Source organism: Pseudorca crassidens, chromosome 5, assembly GCF_039906515.1.
Source record: "Pseudorca crassidens isolate mPseCra1 chromosome 5, mPseCra1.hap1, whole genome shotgun sequence".
Lineage (NCBI taxonomy): Eukaryota > Metazoa > Chordata > Mammalia > Artiodactyla > Delphinidae > Pseudorca > Pseudorca crassidens.
In genome coordinates this window covers 145,156,505-145,172,321 of record NC_090300.1, presented here as the reverse complement: position 1 = coordinate 145,172,321, position 15,817 = coordinate 145,156,505, and the positions used below count along the sequence as shown (strand labels likewise).

The 15,817-nt window shown below is 50.1% G+C and overlaps 1 protein-coding gene across 4 annotated transcripts in view; it reads right to left on the bottom strand.

Annotated features, from left to right (window-relative positions):
- Window positions 1-9,442: 9,442 nt before the first annotated feature.
- The window catches only part of FAM3B (FAM3 metabolism regulating signaling molecule B), a 54,414-nt gene continuing 48,039 nt past the window's right edge, over window positions 9,443-15,817 (bottom strand). For 2 of the 4 annotated variants that reach the window (XM_067737309.1, XM_067737311.1), the window contains 6 exons: window positions 14,927-15,005; window positions 14,322-14,380; window positions 13,376-13,426; window positions 12,234-12,321; window positions 10,948-11,080; window positions 9,443-9,742 (listed from right to left, as the gene is read on the bottom strand). In XM_067737309.1, coding sequence (XP_067593410.1) covers window positions 9,653-9,742; window positions 10,948-11,080; window positions 12,234-12,321; window positions 13,376-13,426; window positions 14,322-14,380; window positions 14,927-15,005 — 500 coding nt within the window. In that variant the 3' untranslated portion in view covers window positions 9,443-9,652. The remainder of the gene's footprint in view (window positions 9,743-10,947; window positions 11,081-12,233; window positions 12,322-13,375; window positions 13,427-14,321; window positions 14,381-14,926; window positions 15,006-15,817) is intronic. The other 2 variants (XM_067737308.1, XM_067737310.1) reach the window with 2 other exon arrangements.

The following is a 15,817-nucleotide window of genomic DNA, read 5'->3' as shown; positions in this document are numbered from 1 at the left end:
CTACCTGGCCAGGAACCGCTGGCGCCTAGCCCTCGGAGCGCCCCGTGGCGTAAGCTAGCTTTAGAGGAAAGGGCTCTCAGACAGCCCCTCCCTCTGGTTGGGGACCAAAAATAAATCTGGATTTCTTCCAGCTGTTTTGTATCTTCCTGTTCTTCTGAATTTCTCTCAGTCCCTGTGGTTTAGCCTTTGATGTGTTCCGCATCTCACAGTCTCCCACGCTACCATACTCCCCAGTGAAATTCTTCGTTTTACAAAACACCTAGCCTTCCAGCAAGTATCAAGAGAAAATATGATCTCATGCAAAACATCTCTGCTTTTTTTTTTTTCATTAATAAAATTGCCCTAAAGGACGTATCCAGTGGAGTTCCCTGGTGGTCTAGTAGTTAGGATTCGGTGCTTTCACTGCTGTGTCCCAGGTTCAATCCCCAGTCGGGGAACAGAGATGAGTGGTGCGGCCCACCCTCTCCCCCCAAAAAAACCCATATCCAGGGATTTATTTAATCTCCTTAATATAAGGAACTTATAGTAAAATTATATTAACTTGCTTAATATAAAAACTCAGGAGATTACTTTGCAGAGGGCCCAGCTGGAGGAGTTTGCGCTCCTGGTGGATCGAGTGCTTCTTTTTGTCAAAGAGGGAAAGAGACCCTCTGCCCCACGCAGCCCTGGCCTTGGGAGTGTGGAGGCTCAGGCCGAGCTGTGGGCGGTCCTAGCTGCCGCAGGCTTGGCTTTGCGCCTCGGCTCCTGTCCCCAAGGCCTTAACAAAGATTATTCTCGTGTTATGGTTTGACTGTGGCACTTTAGAGCGGGGCATGAAAGAGCTAGTCTCGGGGAGCCTGTACGTCCTCTGCCTTTCTGGGGGGAGGGGTGGGAGTTGGAGCATCCAGGGTGGAGGGGGGAAGAGGCTGCAGCGGAAGAGGCAGTGGTTCCACAGAGCGGCTGGGAGGTGTGGCATGGAGGAGCATTGGTGTCAGGGCTTCTGTGTGGCAGGATGGGGCGGCAGGATCATATCAAGTGAGGGGCCCCAAGCTCGCTTTAATGATATAAAGATAAGAGGCTGGGCTTCCCCGGTGGCACAGTGGTTGAGAGTCCACCTGCCGACACAGGGGACGCGGGTTCGTGCCCGGTCCGGGAAGATCCCGCATGCCGCGGAGCGGCTGGGCCCATGAGCCATGGCCGCTGAGCCTGCGCGTCCGGAGCCTGTGCTCCGCAACGGGAGAGGCCACAACAGTGAGAGGCCCGCGTACCGAAAAAAAAAAAAGAGGCTGAAGGCATAAGAGCAGCTGTGGGCAGGAGAGAGATGGCCCGTGCCACACGAGTGTCACTGAGATCACCCGCAGAGAGGGGGTCTCCTGCCTTCCCTCTCACGGGGCAGGACCCAAAGCACTCTAGAGGAACCCTGCCTGTCCCTACTTCCCACCTAGATCCGTGCAGGGGCAATGGGCTGTGTCCACTTACGAGAGCGTGACCAGCAGCCCAGGGGAAGAAGCAGCCCAGGAGTGGGCAAAGGAGGAGGTGGACGGAGGGAGCACTGAAGGGACAGGAGAGAATCGTTGTGAGTCATCCGTGGCCCCTTTGTGTGTCCTCCATCACCTGCAAGGATGGAGGCTGTGCTGATCTCCGTCCCGGCAGAGGACAGTTTATTACAAAAGGATGTAACTCAGTCCCGCCAGAGGGAAGGTGCTCACGGGCAGAGCTGGGGTTGTGGCTCAACCTGAGGACAAGTCAGGAAGCCCAGAGCCGTCCGCCGGCCTGGCCGCACACACCAGCACAGCCGTGCAGCCCGCGCTCAGTCTCCCACCTCCCCCCAGACTGGACTGTCGCCTCGTTTCTGACCACCTTCCGGTCCACCCAGCCCTGGAATAGCTGGGAGAGCGAATTCATCCCAACATGGACAGCTGGGACCATGGGGACGGTGCCCCCTCTGTTGAAGACGCCCCCAAATTGTGCTGAGACGACTAACATCACAGATAAGACCCATGAGGGATGAACAGGTGAAAAAAGGGACTTAGCCGGGCTGCAAAACTGTGTTCCCAAACTGGGGGCCCAGGCATCTTGGGGAACCTCAGCAAACTGGCAGGTACACTTGGGGTCATCAGAACTTCCCAGGATACACAGGGATGTCTGTTGGCCACCACGTTACCTACGATTACTGAGTTCTTTGGACCTAACTCATGAATCAACAGAACTATTCGGCGTGTCTTTTGGTCGGGGCACCATGAACCTGTTACTGAGACAGTCAGGGTGCCCAGGACGGAGAAAATTTGGGAACATCTGCTGTGAGAGCGAAGGGGAGATTCTGAAGCATGGTGAGGGTGGGTGTGGGTGGAAACTGCCTGAGGGAGGGGTCAGGGATGGCGACGGGGTGACGGGACAGCTGGCCAGACACATGGACAGGCGGGCTGGGCAGGGCTGGGCAGGGAGAGAGGCCAGGCGCAGGCTCAGGTGAAGTTCTCAGGGGCTCGGCGACCACACGGGTGTCTCCTTTGCGCTTTTCACGTGTGCGTGGAGTCTCACGTGCTGTCGGATTTCATTTCCGTTTTCCCTATTTTTCTATAAGATGGGAAGTGAGGTTCAGACAAGTGAAGCACCCGAGACACCGTCCCAGGGCTAGAAACCCACAGACTCGGGATTCTCACGAATAGTGTGTTACTTCGATAATGAGGAAACAGTAACGCCATTCCGATTTTGAAACCTCAAGGCAGAGCGTTACCGTTAGTCATGGGTAGGGTTCAGAAACGCCATCTTGAAGAGCAGCCCTTCCTCCCTGGCCCTCTCTTCCTTTGGACTGTTTTTTGCTTCTCCTGTGTTTCCAGCTTTCTACATGCTTCAGTCAGTCCCAGAGGAGTCGCTGGTCCCAGGGGCCTGGATCCCAGCTCCCTGTGACCAACCGCCGCCCCTGGGTCTGGCCTCCAGGACCTGCACTGGCCCTGGATTCTGCTGGGAAAGTTCCACAGCTGGGCAGGCTCGCGCGCGCGTCGTGGGGAACCCTGCAATTCATTTAAAACTTTCTCCTTTGACAGATCTGTGCTGAATCTGTATGACCCCTCACATGGACCTGTGGGGATACCTCATCTCCCTTCCTAGTAAATAGAAATTAATTTCTCCTAAAAGCAGAATACAGCAACAAAAATCTGGTTCACTGAGATTTTGCCAGTTTCCAGGAAAGAGGAAGAAAGATGTCGTTACGCTCGGATCCAAGTCTAAACCTTCCCTGGCTTAGTCCCTGGCTCCGTGTGAGCAGGCAGGAAAGAGCTCCGTGTCTGATTGTCCTGCAGAATCAGACAATCAGACATGGAGAATGGGTCACGGGTCACGGCTGACCATGTGGCCTGGATTATTTCTTCCTGCTGGCTGTGTGACCTCAGCATCCTGAGATATTTTCCTCAGATAGTGCCAAGGAGTGCTGACAAGGACCAGAAGCTGGAATAGGCAAGGGAGGGTTCTGTTCAGGGTCTCAGGGAGGAACCAACACTGCTGAGGCCTTGATCTCAGGCTTCCAGCCTCCAGACCTGGGAGAGAATACACTTCTGTTATTTAAGCCCTCCAGTCTGGGGTACTTTGCCATGGCAGGCCTAGGACACTCACATACCTTTCTTAGCTGGGCACACTTGACATCAATACCTGTCTCTCTCCAAGTAAAACTTGGAAGGCATAACCATGTACCAGTACCTGCTACAAGGGGAATCAGCAAAGGCTAGAAATCAGGTGTCCTCGCCCTTCAGAAGAGCCATCTTTCCAGGACACCACTGAGGGTGGCCACCACTACCACGCGCAAGACGGCTCCTGACGCTCTGAGGCCAGGCTCTGGGGCTTCAATTCTGATGCCGGTTCCAGGGCGTGTGTTTTTCTACATCACCAAGCAGTTAACTCAATTCTGACACTATTTACCAGGACATGGTATCAGGTGTCACAGGGCTATCAGAAGGGGCTCAGCCCTACTCAACAGCTCCCACCCCATCCTGCTGTCAGCTACAAATTGTCACTTGCCACCTGCCTCCGCACGGATGAGGTCACCCTCCACTGCAGTCGCGGAAGGTCAACACCCCCTGAAAGGAGCTCAGGGTGGAGATCAGGAAGGAGGCCCTCTGTGCGCTGGGAAAAACTGGCAGAACAGGTCTTCAGATAGTTAGAGGTTTGCAGGAGAAGATTGTATGAGCCCAATGCTTGCATCTCCTCGTATCTAGAAAAGCACTACAATCATTAACGGTGACCTCTGCTCTCCCTGACTAGCAGTCAGCCTCTGTCAAAATGTGCACTTGACTGCACGTACCCCCTTCACTAAAATCATATGTGACACTGACCTTCCCTCCTACCTCTTTGGAGCAGTTTCTCAGAGCTCTCTGAGATGCTCTCTCCCAGGCCGTAGTCCTCATTCTACCCCCAACAAAACTTAACTCACAACTCTCACGTTGTGCATTTTTTTTCCCAGTCGACACTGCCCACTTCAGATGCCAATGGCTAGCAGGTACAGGTTGTCACCCGTGCTTCTGAGCAACCGGCTATAGCTCAATCGGAGGTTCCAATGACCCCCTCCTTGGAGCTGAATAATTTGCTAGAGCGGCTCACAGGGAAACATTTTACTTACTAGATCACAGGCTTATTATAAAAGGATTTAACTCAAGAAGAGCTGGATGGAAAGACCCAGAGGGCAGGCGTGGGACGCGTGGGGAGCTTCCACACTCCCTGTGAGCTCCACTCTCCCAAATCACGTGCTCACCAGAAGCTCTCCAAACCCGCTTGGGTTTTAAGGAGGCTTCATTCCATAGACATGATTGATGAAATCATTGGCCATCAGTGACTCAACTCAACTTCCTGCCCCTCTTCCCTTCTGGGAGGCTGGGGGTGGGACTGAAAATTTCAGCCCTCTGGTCACAGGATCGCTTCCCCAGGCAAAGGGTTCCCATCTCATTAACAAAACACTACGAACTGAAGTCCCTTCATTAACATAACAGAAGATGATGCTCTTTTCACTCCCAAGGGTTTTAGGAGCCCCTTGTCAGGAACTGACACAGACCAACTAATATATTTCTCTTTTTTCCTACATTTGTAGGTATTGTGAAATAGCCACCATGATGAGTTAACATCTGTCCTCATACTTAACATTTCTTTCTTGTGATGAGGGCTTTTAAGATCTACATTCTTAGCAACTTTCAAAAATGTGATACAGTATCATCAGCTCTGAGATGTAACGTACAGCACGGTGGCTATAGTTACTATATTTCTTATTAAAAATCACAACATCACAGAGCACAAAGCTCTCTCCCCACCCTGAGGTGTGTACCTTCCACGGAAGTTCCCAAAGCCACTTCTCTGTGTCCCTAAGGCCTTTGGCCAGATCTGGGGAGACGGGTCCCCTTGTGTTCCCAGTCCAGCCACTTCCTTTCTAGAACGTGCTCTCTGCCTGCAGGGATGGCTGGAGGCCAGCACCAACACAGGCAGCTTCAGACACGTATCTTTCTGTCTCCAGCCTTCCGGCCCAAGCTATGTTTACCAGAAAATCCTTTCAGAAGGAAAGCATGTCTGCTGCATGACGATGTGGTGAAGCAGCCCTCCCTGCCCAGCTCTTACCTGTGCACCTGCAGAGTGGAGACCCGGCAAATCATCTCTCTCCCTTCCTCCGCTTCCTTTTTTTTTTTTTTTTCCCGGTACGCGGGCCTCTCACTGTTGTGGCCTCTCCCGTTGCGGAGCGCAGGCTCCGGACACGCAGGCCCAGCGGCCATGGCTCACGGGCCCAGCCGCTCCGCGGCATGTGGGATCTTCCCGGACCGGGGCACGAACCTGTGTCCCCTGCATCGGCAGGCGGACTCTCAACCACTGCGCCACCAGGGAAGCCCTCCGCTTCCCTTTTATAGAAATGGCTTCTCCCCTTGCTGCTCTCTTTTCCAGCAGCAAGAGAAATGAAACTAATGGCCTGCCACAGAAAAGACACTGAAGAATCAATACACTTCCTGGTGACTTACACAGTTGTCCTCAGACGCCTGGTGAGAGTGTGCATCTGAGTTTCCTGGTGGGCTTGTAAACACACGGGGGTCTGCCCTGCCACCCACCCCAGGATCAGATGCCCGAGATTCTGCTTTGCTAACATGTTCTCAGAGAGGTTGGGGTCGGACCACCCTTGGAGATGCGGTCACTTAGCACAGCGCTGTCCAGCAGGACACTATCTGAGATGCTCTGTGCTGTCACTCTCTCCCCATATTAAGCTCTGAACACGCCAAAAAGGGACGTCCACAGCTCCCCGCAGTACCCCACTTGTGCAGTGCATGCCCTCATACTCGGGTTGGTCCCTGTGCTCTCGGAGAGTTCTTGCTGGGAACCCAGCCCTGAGCTAGCCCCACTTTCTGGTCCTGGCTTGGTTACTTGCACCCCAGGGGGCCCCAAAGGTCTCCCGGCGGCGGCGCTGTGACTAAAGGGGGGTGGGTGAATCAGGCATTGCCATCACCAGAGTGTGGGGAACCACGACGAGGCCCCGGGATGAGGGGTTGGCACGGGATGGGGGAAGCCGGCCTCAGGTTCGGCTTCACACCGACGATCCTTTCCAAAACAAAAAATAAGATTGTAAATTAGAAAATAAATCCTGAGCAGTTCTTTGCTCGTTCACTTGACTTGTGGGCAAATTTCCCTTTGAAGAAGAAATTTAGAGGCTAAAAGAATGGTTTTCAAACCCTGGCATTAGGAAGTTGCAGGGAGAGTCTCGGGGTCTGTGTCCCGCGGAGTCTTTTGCCCGGATCATCCAGAGGCCGTGGGCAGAGGTGAAGGATGGAGGGAGGAACTGGGCAGCCGGCTTCACCGCCAATGTCTTGCGTCCCAGGGCGGGTGCGTCTATGTTCCAGGAAAGTTGCAAGTGAAGGCACCGCACCTCCATGAAGGCAGCTGGAGGACCCTGCATCCCCGCTCAGGAGAGCATCCCCTTGGCACGTCCCTCATCCTGACAGCATCCAAGTGCTGGGCTGGTTCTCAAGCTGTGGGGAGCTTGATGACGAGCCCCGGCCAGAGCCCCTCATCCCTCTCGACCCACTGACCCTCTGAGGAAGGGCTGGCCTGAGCGTTCATACAGCCCCGAGCCATCTGGAACCAGAATGCACCCACCCTCTGCCAGACCTCTCCTTCTGAGCGTGCTTTCTCAGTCGTACAGAGGGGACCATGCAATGTCTCCCTGATTAATGGATTAAGGAGATGGAGGGACCCAGGAGTCTGAGTCCTAAGTGTGTGTTTGTGCCAGTGGGGCGAAGTAGCAGAGGCCGCTTGGGGGGGTAGAAACCCCCTGACTCTTCACTGTCTGGGCCCCAGCTTCTCCAATTGGGGTGACGATGGTGACCCACCTCAGGGCAGATGCTAGGAGGACAGGCCTGGGGTGGGCAGCGCGATGGAGGGTCCTAGCTGGTGACACATTTTCCTGTCAGGAACAAGCCATGTTCCTGATTTTATGGTGTCAGAAGTCCAAGCATCTAGGAAATGGGGACGCTGAGAGCTCAAGAAGCACCTGCCTTTTCCAGGGCAGAGGCGAGAGCCCCGCCCCTCTCTGTGGGCGGGGCAGCCCTTCCAGCCCCACCCCCCCAACCCGCCGCAGGGAGGGGCAGGTCTGCACACCTGGGAGAGCTCACGGGTGTGGGGAGGGCTTAGGGTCACTTCCCGGGGGTCTGTGTAATTAGGACAGATGTTCAGGGGTGGCTGCCCACGTAAGGCTCGGTTTCCTCGGCAACCTTTGGCTTGTTTTGTTTTCTGGTAATAGACTTTATTTTCTAGAGCAGTTTTAGGTTCCCGGTAGAATTGAGGGGACGGTACAGAGAGCTCCCCCAGACGCCCTGCCCTCCCCCCTGCACAGCCTACCCCACTGGTGACTACCCCCTACCCGAGGGGCACATTTGTCACAATCCATGACCACCCATTGTCACCGGGAGTCCACGGTTTACCCTGGGGTCGCTCTTGGGGTTATACATGCAATGGGTTTGGACATGCGCCCACTGTGACAGTCCCCTATAGAGGGGCCTGCGGTCCTCCTGATCGCCCCTCCCTGCTCCAGCCCCTGCAGCCCTCAGGGGTCCCCATGCTGCTGCCTTTTCAGCGATGCCCTAATGCTCTCCAGACGCCGCTTCCAGGCCTCCTCCAAAGTGATCCAGAGCCCAGAAAGGGGTTCTCTCTGATTGCTTGTTTGTGTCCAAACATCTCCTTTTTGTTAGGACACCAGTCACATTGAATGAGGGTCACCCTGCTTTAACTTACTACACCTACGATGACCCTGTTTCCACATGAGGTCACATTTTGCGGTACTGGCGGTTAGGACTCAACTCATGAATTTGGGGGGAACAGAATCTAGCCCATAACAGGGCCCCAGCCAAGATCGTATCCAGTGGTTTGCAGACTCCTCTGCAGAGAGAGGCCCAGGCTCCCTGAGGGGCCGACAGTCACCCCCCACTGCCACGAGGTTGATGTCCCCCCTGGTTGGCAAAGGGGTGCCAGGATGAGGGCTCACATGTGTCCTGGCAGGAGCTTTGGGGGACCTCTGGACTTCTGCTCTCTCTGGCTTCCATGCCTGAGATGGACGCTCCTTCATCCTGGCTCCGGGCACCCAGAGCTGAGCCTCGGCTGCCCCATGAGGCGCCTGCTACACGAAGGAGACCTCAGCACTGTTGTCAGCCACTGAGATCTGGGTGGCTTGGTCCTGCAAGGGTGCTGAAATTCAGGGTGCCGCGTGCTGCCATGTTTTTCAAAAGAGGCCTGCCGATAAAAGTGCTTGAAAATCATTTGTCTATCCCAATCCCTCTATTTATAGATGAGAAACCGGACGCTCAGAGAAGCACTCTTAAGCTGGTATCAAAGTCTCCTACCATTTCTGGTAGCCAGGCTTGGGAGGGAGGTTAGAATGGGCACTTGGCAGTGACTTGAGTTTCTCAACCCCAAGTCCCTGGGTACCTTGGTCTGTAGATCTATGGTGTGTCTCCTAGGAAACCTGGGGTATACAGTGGCTCTCCCGAGAGCAGACTCTGCTCACCTGTCAGAGATCCTTCTCCCCCACCCTGTTAGACAAGGTCCCACCGGCCACAGGAGTGACACCCCAGCATGGAGGCGGACACGGAATATCCTCACTACCGCACCGCACCGCTGGTGCCTGAGTTAGGCGCACCCAGATTCGTGGAATGAGTAAATTCAGGGACCTGCAGGGGGAGTTCAAGAGCTCAACCGGGGTTGACCCAGGAAGGTTGCTAAGCCCTCTGACTGCTGTTCATCCTGAGAGGCAGGATGTCCGAAAGGAGGGTGTGCTCGGTGATCGGGGAATAAAGGTTTTCTCTCTGCAGAGCTGTCTGGACCACAGGGATCAAACATAGATCCAATCATAAAGTGGCTCCACATCTGGACAAGCAGTGGCTGCTTCCCCGCCCCCCCACCCCCAGTCCTCTCCTTTCAAGGGGAAGTCACTGCATCCCCTTCAACAATTCCCATGCATTTCACCTGTCCTGCTCACTACCTTCACTCTATAAACACTGGCATAAGAAGTCTGTGCGACAAGATTTTAGACAACTGGAAAATATTTTGGTCCGCTGGTTGACGACAAACCCAAAATACTCATCAAATATTGACTGTTGGCTAAGAGGTGTGGTCCATTCGGGATGCATTTGTCCATAAAAGGCACCTTTATTGAGGCCGGGCAATGTTAGCTTGGTCTTTTTGGTATGCAGCCTTCTACCTGGATCTCTGCGGGCCAGCCCGGATACCTGTTCTTCGCATTATCTGAGTGGTTGACCTGTGCAAAGGAAAGAAAAGGAGTTAATTTATCCATTCATCTAATCAACAAATGGTCAGCGAGCCAGCTGTGAGCAAAGTCACAAAAAGAGAATCACTTCCTAGGATGGGATTTGTTACAACCTACTCAGGGTACGTGATTTCCTCTCAATGTGACTCAATATTTGAAGCAACTTGATTCAACAGATGGAAAACTTTCTGCTATGGTGTAAGTGTCCTTTAATCCACGTGCCCAGTAGAGTAGCCACTAGCCACATTTGGCTACTGAATACTTGAAATGTGGCTAGCGTGACTGATGAACTGAATTTTAAATTCTCTTTAACTTGCATCAGTTTAAATGTAACCTGCAAATCTGGCGAGTAGCTGCCGTCCCATATGGGACGGCACAACTCTCAAGTCTGGTTTTCAGTTCTCTGGGAGAAGGACTATGTATTTTCTTCAGGGTAATCGGAGTGTTCCTTGCTCAGAAGGAACACTTGTTCCTTGTTCAGATTGATTTGACTTTAAGGCTTTCCATCTTCAATTCTTTCACAGACAATGGAGCACCTTAAACTCATGCTTAAAAAGAATAAGAATATGCGTTCTAAACTTTGGAATTCTAGTTTTATGTCTCTTTTTAATATAACAGCTTTGCTGAGACAGAATTCACATCCTATAAAATTCACCCATTTAAAGTGTACAATTCAATGGCTTTTAGTATATTCACAAAGGCATGCAGCCATCATCACACTCAATTTTAGAACATTTTCATCCCAGGAACAAGAACGCACAAACCCATTCGAATCTAGTCGCCATCCTCCACAGCCTTTAGACAGCCCCTAATCTAGTTTCTGTCTCTGGATGGAAATCTAGAAATTTTATATAAATGGAATCATACAGTATGTGTCCTTTTGTGTTTGGTTTTCCTCACTTAGTGTGTTTTCAAGGTTCGTCCATGTCATAACCTATATCAGTACTCCATTTCTGTATGTGCCTTAATGATATTCCAGTGTGTGGATATACCGTATTTTATTTATACATTTTAAAATCTATTCATCAGGCACTTGGGTTGTTTCTGCTTTTTTGCTGTTGTGAATAATAGCACATTCTTGTACAAGTTTTTGTGTGACCGTATGTTTTTCATTCTCTTAGCTATGTATCTATGAGTGGAATTGCTAGGACATATGGTAACTGGTTTTCAGGAAGGGATGTTTAGCAAGCACTCACCTTTTCTCTCTGAATTCCTGCAGGAAGTTCAAAGCCTTTTGCTCCAAGAAATACCCAGCTCGACCTGAACCGAATGTTCCTGATCTCTTTACTTCCCAGGGCTTCTATGGCCTTCTTAGCGTCCTCCTTCAGTCTGCGGGGCAAAGGGGGAAGCATGTGAATGTCTCACCTGCAGACTCAGGTATGTGGTGCTAGGACACAGTCTGTCCTAGGACAGGTTTCTAAAGCAGCGCCTGCCCTCCTGGGGTGCAGGGCAGGAGGGAAACGCACCTGCTGGCTGAGTGTGTCACATCTCTAGTTACACATAAGGCCACATCCAGGACTCTTTTAGACTCAGTTTGGGGCCCAGAGTTTTAATTCTCAATTCGGAAAAGCCCTGGGTCTTGGGGTTCAGTCATCCTCAGCCCAGCCAGCATAGTTTTCGGTCCTTGCTGCCCTCCTGTTTACTGACCACCAATAAAGGGGACAGAAGTTGCTGAAAGATGAAAACAAGTGTCAAAACTGTCCCTTTCGTATTCAGAAAAGTCAGGATCAAAAATGAAAAAAAAAAAAAACAAAAACAAAACCTAAAGAATCCTACCGTTGTAGAAAGATGCGATTCAGGGCAAAGTAAAGGGAGGTGGGCAGAAAGGAAAAGAAAAAATAAGTTCAGATTTTCCTAAATGGGTTACATCTGAGTCTTTCAAAGCACATGTCCAAGAACTTCCATCTGGGAAGATGCTCTTTTAAGAATAAGATCTGAATTCAAACAAATTTGGGAGATGCCACGTTCAGTAGCCCCATCTCGGAAATTCACGATGCCTAGAAGCGCTCTGGGGTTCTCGGAAGTTAGGCAGTGAAGACGCACACGTTTGCGCAGGAGAGCACGCTTGGAGAAACACTGACCAGGTCATCTTCTCCCTAGTGAAAGCATCGTGTATGTGTGCGTGCGTGTGTGCGTGCGTGCGTATAAGTCCCACCCTGGGTTTAGCTCTTTGGCCAAGGGTTAGCTTTGCTATTTTATTTATGGTCAGTGGTGGCTTTGTCTTGCTACCTGGAAATATTCCTTAGTTTCTAGGATTTACGTGCCCCACCAGCTTGTTGTTTCTCTAGAAATGCAGTCTGTTCCTCATGGTTTCCCATTCCTTTTCCCTGAAGAAGCATCCTTCTCCTTGGACCTCTGTCGTCTCCTAAATGATGTACTGAGGAACACTGACAGCCCTGATGCTCCGCACCCCCCCCCCCCCCCCCCCCCCCCCCGCTGGCTTCCCTGACTCTCGCCCCTGCTGTGACAAGTCTGCACTCACCTGCTGCTACCGTCATCGTGGGTCACCATGAAGAGCAGGGAGTTCGAGGGAGCGCTCTGAATAAAATTCGTCATCGGTCCAGAGTTATCTGCCGGGTCAATTCAAATCAGTCTTAGGACCTTCTCTGTCAGCTGAGACTCTGGCCCTAGAGGCTGTGCTTCTGCTCTCAGCTTCTGTGCCCCGGGCTCTGAATCCTCTTATTCTAGAACTGTCTCTCCACCACGCAAATGATGCTTTAGCGCTTTCATAGTAAATGGCCTGTGGCTTCCACGGTGGGGCGATGTGAGGCAAGCAGCATGATCGGATCATAAAGGTTCTAGTGATCAGCTCTGAAGCCAACCGGCAACGACTTTGGCAACACAGGTGGGCTCTTCTTTGCAATTAATAAGAAAACACCGAACCTGGGCATGACCCTCTAAGAGCCGAGTGGCTCCAGGACACTGAGGAGAAATACGAGACATGACAGACCACACCGGGATGGGTAAGTCCTTGCTAAGAGACCCCTCTGTTTCTTACAGAGAGGAAATAAAGGCTCAGCTCAAACCCTGTTATTTACCACTGGGGCTTGTATTTGTAGTTATGATTAACGGCATCGTTCCCGAGTGCATCCGGGCACTTCTAATTGTTCCTCTCCATTATCTTTATAAAGATTTGTTTTAGGTAATTCTCAGTGTTAAATAGAAACAACTTCAGTCAAGATCCAGAGTCCAGAATGGAGGGACAGTTGGAGGAGGATGGACACCCTGGGCTCCAGGAATGCGTGCACCACGCCCAGCGCCGTGAACACGGCAGTAATTATGATGACATTCAGGGCTGGAGGCTGATCACATTATTCTACATGTTTGGTTTAAAAAAAGAAAGAGATATTTTCTCTTTCCCATTATCCGAGGAAGGGGCAGAAGGAAAAGATCCAGGACAAGTGTAGTCAAAGAAAAGACATTTTCTAGATAATGTCTTCAAATTTTAATACGTGAACTCAGAGACCACGAGGGTTTATGGAAGACAGTTCTAGAAAAAATTTGCTTCTGGCAAATTTTTTGGGAGACAAAATAAGAATGTTTGATGTTTTTGGTTGTGTTTTTCTTTATCCTAATTTGTGTGTATAATTCATTTTGATTTTAAGAGGAAAAGAGTTTCCTTACCTCCTTCGTACATATCAAAATACTGTGTTGCTAATACTTTCCCAGTCACATCTGGAAATGAGAGACACAGTTTTTAAAAGAAGGTACATGGGGACTCAGGGCACATTCTGAAAACAGCGTGTTCCTTCTCTGTCTCTTTCCGGGAAGCATGACTGCCGTGGTCCCACCTGAAGGAAAGGACCGCCTTCCCTGAAGGGGGCCCCAGTGATTCGGGTCAGGAAGGCTAGGGCTCACACCGGCTGCCCAGAGCATCCCTCCCACCTGCTTCCAGTTAGATTCACGCCCACATTCTTTCCCAGTGCACCTGCCTCTTCCCACAAACACCAGGGCCCCCACTCAGCCCTTTCTGCTGCCCCCTGTAGCTTTTCCTGCAGATCAGGCACATTTCCCTCAGGTTCCTGCAGCCCTCTGTCACTGGACTATGTGCTCACCTTGCTCATAGGCACAGACGCCAAGGGAAACCCTTTCCCCAAACCTGCTACAGTTCTTACTGTCAGGGGCCCCGATGGCAATAGTGACAGATGTGTTTTTTTCTTTCCAGGCCTAAGAGGAGGGCAGGCTGTGCTTCCCTGAGGCCCTTTTATCAGACAAAGGTAGGAACTGGTGTCACCTTCTGCTGGGCCACCAGGAATCAGAGCAAACGTGAAGCCCAACTCCAGGGTGTCTGTACCCCCAGGTCTGCTGATCTGGTTTTAGCTCTGAATTCAGCAGGTCCTTCTTCGTTTTTTTTAAAATCAGTTTATATTTGATTTCAGTTTTTTGGTAGAACCAGAAATCTCTAAAGTGAGGCACCATAAAAAATAGTTAAATATATACTCTTAAAATGCATTAAAATATAAACCTAGACTAGATCGTGTGCAAAAATCATAAAGAAACCCAAGGTACCACTGAATATCCAATCACAGAGCTTTTAGAGGAGTTTTAAAGAAAACATTTAATAACTTACAGTTGACAATGGCAATATTTATTCCTCTTGCCACATTCCCAGTCTTTTCTCCTATGAGCCTGAAATGTAGATAAGCATCGGTCAAAGAACTCCTTTCTCACCAAGCAGTGAGTAGCCCTCCCTGCTCTGTAAGATCCTCTCTTGGCAAAATTACTGTCCATCCTTTGTCACTTACCATTTCCTTGTAGATACGTACTGGCCTTGACCCAGCTCCCTTGAAAGTCACCCCTACACTCGCTCCACACATCTATCCCCACACATCTCTACAGTCTGAGTCCCTCAGGGAACCTGGAAACTGCATTTAGTCCTATAATTTATACAAATGGCCAGGAAACACCAGTGTTTGTTTAGCACGGGCTCTTTGCAAACATTCTCTCACTGAATCCTCAACCTCCTCATGGGCGGGCATTCATTTTCCCACTTTATAAATATGGAGTACAACAACCAGTAGAAGGGATTAGAAGCCAGAAAGTCTGGAGACAAACACACACACAAAACCTGGTTACTTTCATAGTATGATGAAGCTTACTAGACCATGAACAAGATGAGAAGTGGGATGAGAAAGGAGATGGCAAAGTAAAGAGATACTGAAGATGTATACTTGCTGGGTTTCGACAGTTGATGGGATGCGAAGAACACAAGAGAAGGGTTGACAAACATGAAGGACACATTCAAACTGGCTGGCTGGAGGTGGATGAATAAGAGATGGGTTTGACCCAACTCTGGTATCAGCTTCCATGCATCCTCTCCCCATCAGTGCTCTGACGGAGGTTTTGTGGACACCTGGAGATGCTTCTATCCAACCACAAAATGTAACCCTGATTATCCCCTTAAATAAATCCCTTACACTACTTCACTTAATTTTTACTTTTAAATTGGAGAATATGAAATGCCAGTTTCAAGGGGATTGTGTCCTAAAACCAGGAAGAAGACTGACCTTCTTGGAAATGTGAAATATTACTGAAGATCTTTGTGTGTGTGTGTGTGAGCATGTGTGTGTGTGTGTGTGTGTGTGTGTGCATCTGTATGAGTGCATGCATCCTCTGTCAAGTTTTAAAATCAATGATATATTATCTTCATAAGAAGTCAAAGGCATGCAGATTAGAAAAGAAGTGTTATGACTGCCTTTTTTTTTTTTTTTTTGTAGATGACATGATCACCTATGTAGAAAATCCAGTGGAGTCTACAACAAAGCTACTAGAACTAATAAGTGAGGTTAGGAAGGTTGCAGGATACAAGATCATTATATAAAAGTCAATTGTATTTCTACATACTAGCAACTAATGATGGGAAATTGAAATTTTAAACTTAATTTTTTTAACTTTTAAATTTTAAATTAAAAAATATATACAATAGCATAAAAGTATGAGATATTTAGCGATAAATATGGCGAAAGTATCTGCAGATGCATACACTGAATACTACAAACCATTACTGAGACAAATTAGATTTAAATAAATTGAGGTAAGTAAAAGACTCAATATTGCTAAGATGTC